Source organism: Corvus moneduloides, chromosome 7 (assembly GCF_009650955.1).
Source record: "Corvus moneduloides isolate bCorMon1 chromosome 7, bCorMon1.pri, whole genome shotgun sequence".
NCBI lineage: Eukaryota > Metazoa > Chordata > Aves > Passeriformes > Corvidae > Corvus > Corvus moneduloides.
In genome coordinates, this window is record NC_045482.1 from 19,303,571 (window position 1) to 19,318,289 (window position 14,719).

Below are 14,719 nucleotides of genomic sequence, written 5' to 3' on the forward strand. Positions count from 1 at the left end.
AGTTCGTCGGAGCCATACTTTCAGTGAACACTTCACGTTTTGCCTTTTAATTCTGGTCTTCTACTGATTAGTCTTTTTCTGTGATGCTTTTACGAATGAAACAAAGACTATTTAAGGGAAACTCTCTTCGTGCATAGGAGTAGCCGTCCACATACATATATATATATATAGTTACGTTGTTACTGCTTCTAATGGCTCTTGCAGCGATCATTAGCTCCTGCAACAGCTAGTGCTATTAGGAGGAGCAGCTGATATCGAAGCAGGTGCAGTGTAAACTGAATTATGAATCCTCTTTTACAAGGTCCTGAGGCTTCATTTTGCTTTTTTTCCCTCCATCTGTCTTTTTTTTTTAGGTTCTCAGTGGCAGTGCCACTTAGAGCCTAAAAAAGTGGGACGAGTTCCGTGAGAAGAGACGTCTGCTCCGCTTCCCTCAAGAGTCATTCTCCTCGCACAACAGGCGCTCTCCTCGAGGTGCAGACACGCATTCCTTAGAGGCTGGGAAAGGAGGGAGCACAGCTTCAGCAGCAGAGAAAGGCTGCAGTTGCCTCCAGTTAACTCTTATCGGGCTCAGTGTGGCCGTGGCTTCGCTAAAGGGTCTGACCTAACTAGACGCTGCGGGCAGGGAGCTCAGCCCTTGCCCGAACGACTCCGCGGCTGTTCTTCCCCGCGGAGGCTCCCCGGCCCCTTTATCATGTCCCGAAGCCGGCGGCGGGGATCAGCTGGGGCTCGAAGCGACTGCGCATGGGGCCTGTCAGTCGGCGCCTCGTGGGGCTCGCGGGGCTGCGCGGCCGCGCTGGGGAGGCTCGAGGGCGGAGATTAGAGGACAAAAAAAGCCTGTAGGCAGGATCGCGCTGTCGCCCGACATCAGCTCATCCGGCTATAGATAACGTGCCCTTCGCCCAAGTCCCTCGGCCACGGCAGTGTCTCGTGGACCTGGAGACTCCGTATAAGGGGGAGCCTGGGGGGCAGGGACAGCCCGCGCTCTGGAGCCGCTGGACCATCTCGTTTCCCGAGGGAGGGTATGGGACGTTCCCCAGCGCCGTCCCGGGCTACAGAGAAGCGTAACAGCCGGCCTTCGAGGACTCCTTCCGCGCCCGGGGAGTAGAGCATGACTGTAGCCGACCTTTCATCTGTGTCCTACGTGAAAATTGAGGCCGGTGCAGTAGAGTTCCAGCAAGTAGCAGAGAATGAAATAGCGTCCATGCTGCTTCTCCTGGAGAAGCAGACAGAGCAGCCTTTCTCAGCAGTAGGTCCGTCCCGCAGGTGCATTTTCATCGATGCACTTTAAGACACCAAGTTTTCAAAAGCCGAGTAACACCAGACTGGCGAGGGAGTCCCTCGGTGCGCAACGTGACCACAAATTCAGCGTGATTTCACATCAGGCCTCGCACAAAGGCAGGTGTGTGTGTCCCCCTCGGCCTCGCAGCCCTGGGGGGACACTCAGCTTCCGAGGCGGGGACAGACCTGCCGGGTCCCGGCGCGCACCGCAGCCGTCGGGGGATGCACGTCGGAGGCAGCTGCAGGAGATCCTGGTCCCTCCCCGCGGTCGGGGTGTTTAGCACCACCTACGTGACTTGACAGCATAGATCCCACGGACTCCGGAGACGAGCCGAGTTTCTAACATACATGGGCTGCTTTTGAAACCTCACTCTTCCGCGTTGATCACTGGGCTTGGAATCATCATCTGGCGGCCAAACGGCTGAAGATTCACCTGAGCAATTTTCCTACGTTGAGCACTTCCACTGATGCCAAGCAAATGTCCACAGGATCAGCCCCAGCAATAACAACTGCCAGGGTGGGAATAAAAGGTATAGCATACAAATCCAGACACAGGGGGAATCTGCCCGTATTTTGCCCGCTGTGACTGTTCATTAAACCGCTTTAAAATAGGGGTGTGGGGGTGTTTTTTTGTGTTTGGGTGGTTTTTTGTGGTTTGTTTTGTTTTGGTTTGGTTTTGGGGTTTGGTTTTTTTTTTTTTTTTTTTTTTTTTTGGTTTTTTAAGTGGATATGTGCAGAGACGAAGAGCGGGGGGGGGGGGGGAGGGGTGGGGTGGGGTGGGGGTAGTGGTGTTGAAAGCAGCAGCAGCACCCTTTTCAGGCGGGGGCTTTCAACCAGAAAAGGAAACAAAGCTAATCCTTAAATCGGTCAGTTATTTGAGAAGAAATTACATACATCTTGGATACGTAATTATTATAAATGTCAAACACATAATATACAACCCAGATGGAAGAACCAACTCATTGTTCAAGACCTGCCTTTTCTCTGAGGTCAACCCTTATTTGAAGTTTGCATTCAAAATTAATCGACTTCAGTGTGATACGCACAGTAGGAACAATTCTAAGGCGCCTTTGTGACTATACAATATTTAGGGTCCAGAATAATGTCTTGCGAAAGGTAAGGACAAGGAGATATCATCTGCAACAGTCAAACGTCAACTCGTTTAGCATGTGTAATTAGAATTCTTGGCAACCTTAATACTCCATTCTGTTTACCATAGGCAACCTTCCCTGCATGTCTTTGTGAAGGTGTTCGATTCAAATAGGAGGGCTCATACAAGCAAAAACAGTGGTCGCGATCAAATCCGAGCATTCCAAACTGGCGTCACTCACTATTCAGAGTATATTTTTCATGTAAAACAGGAAAGAGCCAATCAAGGAAAACTGAGCACCAAACCACAATCAAAAATACAGCTTGTCTTGAACTCCCTTCACAAAGCCTTCACTAAGCTTTCTTATGCCTTTTTCAAATCCAAAATGGTGGGATATTTCATTTTCAGCGTATTTGATCTCATTGAGAGAAGCTGCACTGTCCCTCTCTAACCCCGGTAGTCTAGCAACACGGAACAAGCCTAACAGCGCGTTACTTTATCAGTTCTGCTTGCCGGGCTAAATTAAAATGATGGTGAAAATGCCCATCGCTCCAGCCACTGAGGGGACTGGTAGGGAAATGGTCCATTAAACCCAGATCAGGAGCTATTTATAGAACTAAGCGACTACTCGTTAATGTCGCCAGCGGCTACCAGTGAAATCTCTCACAGACACAGGGCTAAACATTTGCACCCTGATTCTTTTCCTGTTCAAACTTCCAGATGACAAAACGTTTAGTGAATGAACTTCGACTCAAGCAAGCAGGGAAAGAGGTTTAAATGTTCCCTTACATTGAAAAAAAGGTTCGTTTCTCCCAAGACGTATATCCCATCTCCCCAAAAGAGACAGAGGGGAAAAGGGGAAATAATTTCTATGCGTAGGGGGTATGGGCTAAACTGAATGATTCTCTCCATCACAATATGAAGATTTGACTGTTAGTCTCTGAAAGCGAAGACGCTACTTAGAAATCTAGAGAAGGAAGACAGCTTGTTATCTGCAAATGAATCTCTTGCTATAACGTTGCGATCTGATTGTGCATTTGTTTCCCTTCTGCATTTCATGTGCCTGCGCGCTGACTGGCTGCCAGCGCTATCTTACCAGCACAGCAAGCTGACGAATTGCTCTTTAATAAGGCTCTCGTTAATCTTTTTTCCCCAGGAGATCCGTATTTTCTAGTCAGATAAGGTTGAAAAATTTCAGACAGTGAGAGGCGGCGAACTGGCCCCTCGCCCCCCGTTCTTCCTTCCCGCCGGCTCCTGCACTTTCTTCGCCCGGAGCGCCCGGCGCCTGCAACCCCCGTGTGTGGCAGGAGGGGCAGCGGGACCGCAGCCCTCCGCTCTCCGGCGGACAAAACCTCGGCCACCGCCAGCCCAAGGGAGGCACAGCCGCGGGGCCGGGGCCGCCGAGCCTCCCTGCGGCCGGCAGGGGGCGCCCGAGGCGGGGCCGGGCTCGGGGGCGCTCGGCCGGCGCTGCCCCGCCGGGGCGGCCGCGTAGTCACGCGTGGGTGTGTGGGGTGTCGTACGGGGAGGCACGGCCGCACTTACCGCATATCTTCAGCCCGATCTTCCTGGTGCACCCGTGAGCCACACCGCACCACGAGTCGTAAGCTGGAAGAGAGAGCAGATTTGTTCCCCTGGGGCGGCGGGGCTGTCCGGCCGCCGCGCCCCACCCCGGTCACCCCCGCACGGCTCCATCGCCGTGAGAAATGGCTGATTCCGAGCCCGGCGGCGCTGGGCGCGGGGCAGCTGAGGCTCGGATGACACCGAGGTGACATGCTGGCCTGCCCAGAGGAGAGGGGAAGGCACCCGGGACCCGACATCTCATCGTTTACTGGCGGGGCTCCAGGGAAGTAGCAGCTTAAAATAAAGTGGCGTGAAATGGGGTCACAAAAGAGTTCAGGAATTAATTGGGTGAAAAATAGTATTTGACTAGATGATCGGACTCGCATCACCGAACCTCGGACGGATTGACGGGCTGCCGACGGCCCTCCTAGGACCGCACCCCAGAGGGAACAGGCTGCTTCCCAGCCCCTGGAGTCGTGGCTCGGGAACGCCCCGGTCGGCCCGGACTGAGCCCACGGGAAGCGGGGAACGAAGCCCAGGACCGAGGTTGGAGGGTGCACCAACCGCGGCGCCGGGCACTGCCGGGCCTCTCCGGTCCGTCGCCCGCGGCAAGGGGCAGCCAGAAATCCGGCAGCGATGGACCCCGGAGGGCGACCGGGGGAGAGGGAGCGCTGACCTGGCGTTGGGGCATGAGGGGAGAAGATTTCAGAGGAACCGGGACGAGGACGGCTCACCCAAGCACGGAGGACAGCGGCCCGACTCTCGGGGAGGGGGAAGCGGCACGGTGCTCCCGACCGGGCGGAGGAGCCCTCTCGGCAGGGACGCTGAGAGTGCCCGGGGGCGGGGAGCCTGTGTGGGCAGGGCGGGGTGCTGCTGCCAGAGGTTATCTTAGTTTTAGCCATGTTGCAAATTAATTCGATTTCTGCGTGTGACACCTCAGTCGAAGGCAGCAGTGCCTGTCACGCGCGCCTGAAACAAGACCCAGTGCTGCCGTTCGCCCCCTCCCCCGTTTTTTTTTCCAGTTTCAGAATAATGACAATAATGACTCCGATGCTCATGCCTCGTAGCTCTTTCAGGGTAAAAGCTATTACCCGCTCTGCTGTCCCTGACAACCGTTCATTTCTTACTGTTATTCGCTCTTTGTCTCCGATCTTTATAGCATCTAGCCTCTTTTTAAAATTATTATTGCCTTTTTTTCTGTAGGCGACGGTCTGAACTGCCTGGGTGGGCTATAAACTGATTCTCTATCCACCTGCAGCAGCCTTTGCTTCCCACTCACACCTCAATAACTCAAGGCGAATTCAGAGCAATTAGGAATATAACGCTTTGAAAAGCTGCAATTAGCATCCAAATTTCGCTTGATTACAGGCTTCAGCGTAGGCTGAAAGGAAGCTGCAGCATTAGCATTTATAAAATGTAGCGGGGAGACATCCGCTTTAATATCCTGGTGTAACTTCGCCCTTTAACGGATTCATTTTCTCCACACCCCTTCCAACATCCCGATTTTTTATCCATCTGGGAGGTCAGTTTATTGTCTATATCTCTCAAAGGCGGCTGTAAGATAAAGACAGCGTTGGCCACTAAGGTGGGCTTTTCCTCACAGCGTTTTACTCGCCATGGACCGACCTCTCCTGTTCCCAGTACGAAGATGGTTTCTTTGTGTAGAGCACTTTCCGCACTTTGCTTAATGGCGCGGAACAGGGCTTCACAGATGCATAATTTCATTTCGAAACTCGTTTTTTTGAGCCTAAGTAGAGAAAGCCTCCAAAACACTTAAAACGAAGAAAATATTAAAACCTACTTGTGGGTCGCAAATTAGGTGGGGTGGGGTCCGGAGCATCGTTGGAGGACGAGGGAGCGGAGGAAGCCATCCTTTCAGAAAAGCCCCGGTCCTCGGAGCTCGTATTTTCTCGATATTCCTCTGAGGGGTGGGCAGCAAGGAATTTGCTGGAAGGAAGAACAGGCGGGTTTAGTAGTCTAGTCTCCTGGAGCACCGCACCGGAGTCCCGTCCAGACGCCAGCGGGCGGCAGCCGCTCAGGTCCCGGGGCGGCGGGAGGACAGGCAGGAGCCAGCCGAACCGGGAAAATGCCTCAACAGACTGAAGAGAAAAATCTTCCCTTCGCTAGATTCCAGGGCGCTACCCCCCGCGCCTGAATGACGGATTTAGCAGAGCATGAAGACTACAGCAATTAAATCGGTGGCCACTGAGCAGGGCAGTTACACGTCTCGCATCAAATGGAGACTAGCGTGCAAAGCGGGCTTCGAAATCACCAGCCCGAATGACCTACAATCCCAAACAGAGCCCGCTTCTCGGCTTTACCACGTCAGGCTAAGCATTCAGGAAAGACTGACAGACAAAACCCCGCCACCACAAAGGTGCGTTTTGCCCAGGTCCAATGACAAGCGCCACATACATGTGTATTTGCACACACATGTTTCAGCAAATCTGGGCCAGTATGTGCTCCGGCACTAACCAGCGATCGCCCGTGCCCATGGTCGCTTTAGTGGTGCAAATGGCAGGAGAAGCATGTCTGTCTGGGGAAAGGAAGGTGTAGGAGCAGCCCTCGCTCCTCGCCAGATGTTCAGCTCTTTCCTGGCGGACACGGCGTTCCGATAAGCAATACAGGGTCGCTGATCGAGAATTGCCGGGTCAGTGCCCAGATCGTCTCTTTGTTCCCACGGCTACCTGCGATTTATTTTCTTCCCCTTGTAAAGAAAATGAAGGTCGCGGTAACGAAAGAACGCTTTCTTTGTTAGCGGCTTTTTTCAAAACGGTAGCTACCGATTCATTTCCACTGCTGAGTGGATTTACACCCGCGTGTAAACGCAACGGATTAACGATTTCAATGGAAAACAGGTATTTAATTTTTTTTAAGACGAAAAAGAAAACAGACACAAGCAGAAGAGATTTTCTAGACAATGCCTGCAAGTGAAGTAACAGGTTAGCACTATGTCTAGGGCGCTAGCTGTATCAAAAATCCCATTATTTCTCCGTACGTACGACAGCGACCAAAACCGATTTTAGGGGGAAAAATTGCTCCAGAGGTTCCCAAAGGCTTGAAAAAATAGGATGCTGTTTAGAGGACACTTACCGAGGGGGCGAGCGGACACTCTTATTGCCGTAGTCCAGGCAGGCAGGGCGACTCTAGCCTGGGAGCGACCCGCCGCTTATAAACTCTGCCAGAAACGACGTCGGAATACCAATCGCGCAGCGGAATTTAATGCGAGATGACCTTTTTTCCCAGAAGTGCTCCGATTTGCTTTTTTAAAATCGTGAATCGCCGGTTGATCTGCTTCGACGCAGGCATGAGTCACAGGACTGCCGCCACCCCCTCCGCGCCGCTCCGCACGGGGGCTGGGGACCGCTGGGGCGGCCGGCTGGGGCGGGGAAGGGCGGCCCACCGGCCCCGGCTGCCGCCGCTGGTCTGCTTCGTCCCGGGGCGGTGGGGCTGACTCCCGCGGCGGGCGGGGCTGTCCAGCCGCGGCAGGGGCGGCACCCCAGGCAGGCGGTTCTGCCGTGCGAGCCCCTCGTTGAGCCCCTCGTGCGGATGGAGCCAGAGGCTTTCCCTAGACAGCACCGGCCCGACCCGAGGTCGCCAGCTGTGCTAATAGGCACCGCACACATCGGCGCACCGTTGAGGGGACGGGGCCGAACTCCCGCCCCGGCCGTCCCTGCGGCCCCGGCCCTCCCCTGAGCATGGTGCGGGACACGAATGAGCCAGGCGGGGTCCGTGTGAATTGTATCTTAGCAACAACCCTTGTCCCCCCTCTTCGCCGTGCCGAAGGTCGGATGTGACCCACTGGCTCAGCCCGCGGTTCCCGCGGCTCGTCCCGCTCCTCCCCGCCAGAGGGTGGCAGAGGCACGGGTACCGCTGCAGGGAAACACCTGGATGCCTGTGACTTGCCCTCAGGGTTGCCATTAGATTACGATTTTATACCAGACATCCCTTTGCTAAAACCAGAAACATTAAGACAGCAGTTTTTTGTACCCCTGGCAACCCCATGTCTGCGTTACTTGATCCCACACCCCGAGTATGCTTAGCCAACATTTTGTGGTGGCGACCGCGGTGCTGTATTTCAGCACACCACAGTAGCTACGCAGATGCCTAAACCAAACCCTTCTCAAAAAGATGTCACGTAAGGGGCTGGCAGGAATTCGCAATGAGATGAGAGGAGGGAGATCAGCCCGATGGAGCCAAAGAATTTCATCCTGTGCAGGATATGTTGGGCAGCGCAACGAGCAGCAGGGCTGTGTCCTTTTTGAAGGACTCGAGGGAAAAGCAAAAATTTACAATCCCGTTTTGTAAAGGAAACCGGCCGGCTGACAGCATTAAGTAGCCAAGACGATTGCTTTGTCGAGCACACCTCCTCTCTAGGAACTGGACGTGTAACGAAAACACCGACAGCACAAAGGCTAGTTTTTAAACACGCCTTTACAGACATTAATGGCCCTAGGTGACATGACCTTTTCTCATATCTAGGCTATCATTTTAAACGTGATTTCAACCAACCGAGCAAAACATTTGCTTAGTGCAGAGTGTGAGAAATAATAATATAACTGTAGCTATTTGTCTTTATAAACGTAAACAAACGTTCAAAGGAAGTCATGGCAGGATTGCAGTACAAAGAGTCAACGAAAGACCACGTGAAGAACCCTTAAGCCATCAGTCACTGTGAGGCGAGACCCGGGCAGGTGAATGCCCGGCAGCCACACAGCGTGTGCGCTTATCCTTCCCTGATGGCTTTCCAGAAGTGCGTGTGTCTGGAGTAAACAGACACGGTTTAACATAAATATTTACATCCTCGTAGAATCTGAGGCCCGCGAGGGGAAGGAGCCAGACAATGAAGGCCAGCGAGCCTTCCGCGGCACGTTGGAAATACGATTCTTTCCAGCACCTCGATGGCGCGGCGCTCCCGGCTCGCCATTCCGGTCAGCACCGCGGACAGCGCCCGCTCCGGCCCGGCCGCGCTGCCCCGGGCAGGGCGAGCGGCACCGTCGGGGGGCGCGGGCAGCGGGTGTGCGGAGCCCTCGCTCCCTCCCGGCCGTGCAGGAGGATGCCGAAGGCGAGCCCCAGCGAGCCCGGCCCCGCTCCCCGCCTCACAGCCCCTCTGGGTGGCGCTGTCTCTCAAGCCCAGACGCTCCGCAAAGCCCTGCGCAGAGCCGCCCGGCCGCGGCTGCGGCCGCTCCGAGCCCGGGCTCACCACGATCTATTCGTCCCGGCCCCGGCGGCGACAAGGGGAAAGCAGCAAACCCTGAGGCTCTGCGGGTCCCCCGCTCGCTCATCTACAGCGTGGCTGCACAGCACGCCTGGAAACGCTTGCTAACTCTCATTTGCAACTGACCTGCTTGAAAATGCGACCTAAACCCGAACCGCTCCAGCTCAGCGGCTTCATTCAGAACTCGCCACACCAACTGAAATCTTTGAAACACCTTTGCCAGGTGCACACGCCCAGGCCAGGGCACTCAGAGATGTGCCGCTCCCACCGAGAGAGTTCAAAGTCTTCCCCTCCAGCTGTCCTGTTCAACCAGTCTGCTATTTTCTCCTCGCATGTGACTTCCCTGAGGCTACTGCTCGAGTGCACTCTAGGCACAGGTTACAGAGAATCTCTTTGCAGTTGGGGACCCAGAAGACTTGGGTTTTGCTTTGAATCCAGATGTTTACTGAGGATGTGAAACACACAGGAAAAACCACTGATGCAAGGTATCAGCAAGGCAGTAGGATGAAGATACATAATTCCCTTAGCTGAAGCTTGTAAGCAGCACATCAGTTAGAACTCACTTTAAAAAGCCAAACCATGGAGTATTTATGGAATTCACTTCCATCCACAAAGACTACTCAATTATCACATAGTTTTTATAGCTGTGGACATAGAAACAATGACTGTCAAGCAGAAAAAGAATTTTTACTACTTGTGTTGCAGCCTGTAGGTTTGAAAAGTCACTGTGTTTGGAGCTGCATACAATATTTTAAGAGCTATGAGTGCCTCCTGCCTACACTGTGAGGAGGTCACAATGTAACTACATGCCAATAGAAAGGCAAATAGAAAAAAGTCCCTGCGCCGTAACGTTTTTGTTTCTTCATATTCTGAACTAAAGTCGCATTATATATGCATTTATCTGCAGGCAGGGCAGTAGATTTGACTTCTGGTGATTATTATTGTGGAGAGTTCCCTCCATTAATACTCCGTGTTGCCTTTTAATTGCCATTTTGTGTGGATTATGAATCTTTTAGCATGCTGGGATTAGGCAAACTCTTTCCTTGAAACTTCAACATAGTATACAATGCTAAGTACACAGAACACTTGTGATGTTTCTGAATTTGTGGGTTTGTCTTTTTGTCTTTGCAGTCTGTGATTTTTTTTTTTTTAGTAACACAGCTATAATAATTTTTAATCCAGTACATTATTACAAAATATATATATTGCATCCAGTATCTCTTTTCCTACCATTTCTGGTATACAAATATGTCTCATTTACCTGTATCTTAGATCGAATGGAATAATTTAAATAAATTTCCTTAACTCTTGACACAGAAAAATGGGAAAATTGTTCAAAACTAAGTGTTTCAGAACTTTTCTGGCTATCATCTTCAGTGCTTAAAAACACAGATAAATAAATTACTGTATATCTGTAACAACAAAAAAAAAATGAATATGCCAAGAGAAAAAAAAAAAACAAATTAGTGCTTTGATTATTTGGCCCTGTCCAGAAAATTCTACTAATAGAAATTTGGTGAAGACTGTGGATTTATACTCCTACTCTACAGATAACTTTGGCTGTTTTCTGTCACTTGACAAAAATTAATTGAAGAGGAATGATACATTTGCTTTGGGTTTTATGAACAGTCAATAACTGATGTACCCAACTGGCACATACTTAAGGATCATGTGCATCACTCAAATTTCAAAGACAGCTCAAGATGAACTGCCAGACAGAAAATTCAGCACTGCTGTGATGAAGGGCATTTAGAAAAGTCTAATCTGAAGCACACTGTTTTACATACTTGTGGCTTCTTGTTTCAGGATGTCCCCTCCCTGATCCATGCTGGCATGTCTTGTTGTCCATTTTGATCTGCTTCATCTGAAAAACATTCCAAAGAACAACCCACAATCCCAAAACAATAGCAGTGGCAAATGCCAACTCTCAATACCCCCAAGTAAACATGGAAAGAAGCAAAGAATCCCCTTACTTTCAAACTGTAACAAAATATCTAGATGGATTTTTAAAAATTACTTAAGTTAGGTAACTGTGATTGTAGCCTGAAAAAAATAACAAAAGGGATAGTATAGCCAGTATGTCTACCAGTTTAAGAGATTGCAATTTTACCCTGCATCTGAAAGGAAATTTATTTCCCACCTCCCCCAGTAGCCCTGTGGAGCCAAGACAGCTAATGCCTGGATATAGTTCCCTTTATGATATGTTATTATAATCGTTGCATCTCACTGAATTATATCTTTTTATCCCATAGGAGGGCATCCGTTTACAATGAGAACCTTCAGCATTTTCAGCAATGCTGCTGCAGGAGATCATGCAGTTTGACTCTTCAATCTTAGAACAAATTTGGAGAGCTGGACTCTGGGATTTTTTAACATATGATTGTTTAAATTAAGCATATTTCATAAATACTCCTCAGGAAACAAGAAGCATGGGCTTTTCTGCTACTTTTGAAAAAAAAGTTTAAAAAAGTAAAAAAACACTTCTCAAATCATAACTCAGTTTCAGGTATGGGCTTTTGAAAGTCTCAAAAGTTTTTGGGATCATTAAGAGTTCTGAGCTTAGCTAGGTGCTTTTTTGTTGTTGTTTTGGGTTTTCTTTGTTTTGTTTTTTGTTTGTTTAGTTTTGTTTTTTCCCCTTTTTCTCCTCTTTCCTCTGTACTGGATACGTAAGGTTTTGCCTTGACAAGTGTTAGTTTGCCCCAGATAGCTATCAGTACTAGCGAAGTAGCAGACTTTCTGCAGCACCACATTTGAAACCCTTCCTTCTTCTGGTTTCTTTTTAGCTAAAATATTACAGAAATGGAAATAAAAATCGTTTCCAAAATGAAGAGTTAAGGGCACCTCATTGAAATACAAGGGGTTTAAGCAAAACAGCAATACCTACATTTTTTAACACAGTGCAATCAAAGCACAGAAACACAAACAGGAAGGTATGAACAGCTACAAAGATGGACAACTGGCACATGGTACTCGGAAAAGTACAGTGATTGTGCTTGTCCACCAAGATATGAGTTTGTCCACCAGAGAAAACAGATGGGCAGGTAAGAAAAAAAATCTCTTCTCTGTGTTAGACTGAGTAGTTCATATTCCCTATTCTGAGTGGATTTCATTAGCATTCTTAAAACTAACAGATTCCTATTTGGGGGTAACACAAGAGTGCATGAGCTTTAAGAAAAGCCATCAGCTGTTACACGGGCTTCTCTATTCATTAGGAATATGGAAGATTATGAAAACATTGAGGGGCATTTTTAAGGAAAAAAACACTTCTCCCAGATCAAGAGAGAGGTGATTCAAATTGAAGACATCTCCCAACCAGAAAAATCAGATTAGAGTTGTCTTGTTACAGACACATATTCCAATCTATTTGTATAATAAAATCTCATAGTTTACTTCGTCCCTTCAAAACTTCTCTGCAAGCACACACTTACCTAATGCTCTCGACTCCTCTTGATGGTATTCTGATAGTTGCACTTGAAGAAGACAACCACAGGAAAAAAGAGAGCTGCTGTCATCTGGGACAGCATTAGCAACTCAGCACTAGAACAGGAGACAGAACTTAGCCATGTTATCTTTAACAGTTCTGCCACAACAAAGATTTTTAAAGTTAAAACACATGAGATAAAGAGCAGCACTGCTCTGAGCAGTGAATCAAGCATAACCTCTCTCTTCATAGTCTTAAGGGATACTTAATGTTTGCTAGGGTTTAAGGGAACTGTCTGGGAAGGGATTCAAGAGAGTCCAATAGATAATGCTCTGGTTTCCAATAGCTCTGTTCTCCCCAGGACAGGTAACAAGGTTACTTACTTCCCTCTCCAGCTACAGAGAGAACACCAACTTGGGACTTCACTTCTCAGCACTCTTCTGCCAGTCATCTTTTTTTCTTCAGAGATTAGTAATCTGTTTAAACAAATAACTCCACCGAAAGTAACATGAGCTAGCAAAAATGCTGAAAGATTTGTCAGATATCCACACTCAAGCTAGTCAGGAATGCCAGCCAATGTATATCCAAACTTCTAAAAATATTTTAATTTATTATCTATTTCTTTCAGCATTGTAACAGGGTTCACTTAGTCCTCACCATGTGGACACCAACTGATTTGAGGTAATACGTATGGCAGGCATCCCACATAGATGTCTGCATTAAAAATGACAAAGATATTAGTATAAAATGTAAACCATCTTGAGTTTATAGATATGATCTATTCTTGAGATACTCTACTAAAGGGGAATCTGACTCTCAAGAGCATATCTGAATCATTTTCAAGTTTTAATGCCAGTCCAGAAAAATAAGTATATTTATAAAGTAGGAAGGACTCCCAGCCTACGGTTTTTCCCTGCCACTATTTAAAAGCATTCATATGAATTCACTTAGTTCTTCAGCACATTGCTTTCTCTTAGAAAAAATTCAAATTCAAAAACAAGCAATAGGAGATGAATGATGTGGACACTAAAATGAATATTAGTAATTCAGGAATCACAGCCTCAAAGAGGTTGATCATTTTAATTCCTTTCAATTTAAGTGAGAAGGGAGGTGCTCCACTTCTCTCCGGAAAGCAGCTGGTTTACTTTTCTCTTATCCATGTCTAGAAAATAATCTTTTGTCCTTTCTACAGCCTTGATGTGTCCAGAGAAACAACTGAATATCTGTGGTAAATTTACTTAAGGAGTCTCAATCTTATAATCTCTTCATGCAGACCAGCTCCTCAGGAGTGTAAATTCAAACCTTCCCAGTTGATTATGAATATTTCACATCACAGTGGCAACTACTACTGTAGTTCTTGCCATCTCCGTCTGTAAATTTTATAAATGTTAACAATAAGTTAATGTTAAATTGGTACAAGTCACAATCTTATCAGTTATGTAGATTTTCTGATCAATTTTACAACTGGCACTTTTTCAACAGTGCTATTTGGTTTATCTCCAAACCTGGACAAGAGACTGTCATTGAAGCTATATATTTTTACAAAGATGTCAGGCAAGGCTTTTCAGCTAAAATACTCTTAAGAGCTGTATCATTAATGTCAAGACTATAAAAATCACAACAATTTTCAGCAAGCGGTGTTTTAATTTTAAGACAGCATTTCTGCCACTCAAAACTACATCATCGTTTTGCAGATTACAGAGTTTTATAAAATCATGCTGGTTTCCCTTGTTCAAGTGGTGCAAAGGAATGTATCAAGTCCAATACTACAATATTGTTTTGCTCAAGTGATGATCTGTGTCACAGTTTCCATGTAACTTATTGCTCCAGCAGGAAAATACTATATCAATTACTTCTGCATACATCAAGTTTACATGTGTCATCAAGTTAGAAAACAAGGTAATTTTTACAGGTGTAAGTTCGAAAATATTGCAAGTACTACAAAAATTCTAAGATCTGATATTAATTTTAGTAAAGAATACTGAAATTTCTAATAATAATTATGATTAAACAGTGCACTTCAACACTTTATGTTGATCGTTGGAGAATCAAAATCATCAATTGAAATACCATACTATCTCCACACTAATTTTCTTCAGACTTTTCTTCATCATTACAATTTGGACAGCTAGGGTTTTATCTTTTTGTTTTA

At 47.9% G+C, this 14,719-nt stretch overlaps 2 protein-coding genes across 3 annotated transcripts in view; one reads left to right on the forward strand and one right to left on the reverse strand.

Annotated features, from left to right (window-relative positions):
- The window catches only part of GAD1 (glutamate decarboxylase 1), a 39,848-nt gene extending 27,185 nt beyond the window's left edge, over window positions 1-12,663 (reverse strand). Inside the window, exons 1-4 of one of the 2 annotated variants that reach the window (XM_032114018.1) lie at window positions 12,575-12,663; window positions 10,934-11,010; window positions 5,730-5,875; window positions 3,911-3,973 (exon numbers count right to left, since the gene is read on the reverse strand). In XM_032114018.1, the coding sequence (XP_031969909.1) occupies window positions 3,911-3,973; window positions 5,730-5,875; window positions 10,934-11,010 (286 nt within the window). In that variant the 5' untranslated portion in view covers window positions 12,575-12,663. Of the gene's footprint in view, window positions 1-3,910; window positions 3,974-5,729; window positions 5,876-7,021; window positions 7,363-10,933; window positions 11,011-12,574 lie in introns of those variants that run through there. The other variant, XM_032114019.1, reaches the window with a different exon arrangement.
- LOC116446343 (translation initiation factor IF-2-like) lies at window positions 188-10,974 on the forward strand. Its single transcript, XM_032114021.1, has 2 exons — window positions 188-1,808; window positions 8,739-10,974. Exons 1-2 carry the CDS (start codon window positions 1,757-1,759, stop codon window positions 9,269-9,271), a joined length of 585 nt encoding a protein of 194 aa, XP_031969912.1. The 5' UTR covers window positions 188-1,756; the 3' UTR covers window positions 9,272-10,974.
- Window positions 12,664-14,719: the final 2,056 nt, after the last annotated feature.

Bases quoted from the DNA above. Each gene is read 5' to 3' on its own strand.
- LOC116446343 (XM_032114021.1), top strand. From the start codon at position 1,757: ATGTCCACAGGATCAGCCCCAGCAATAACAACTGCCAGGGTGGGAATA. The intron at 1,809-8,738 runs GTATAGCATACA...ACATCCTCGTAG, and splicing joins TGCCAGGGTGGGAATAAAAG to AATCTGAGGCCCGCGAGGGG.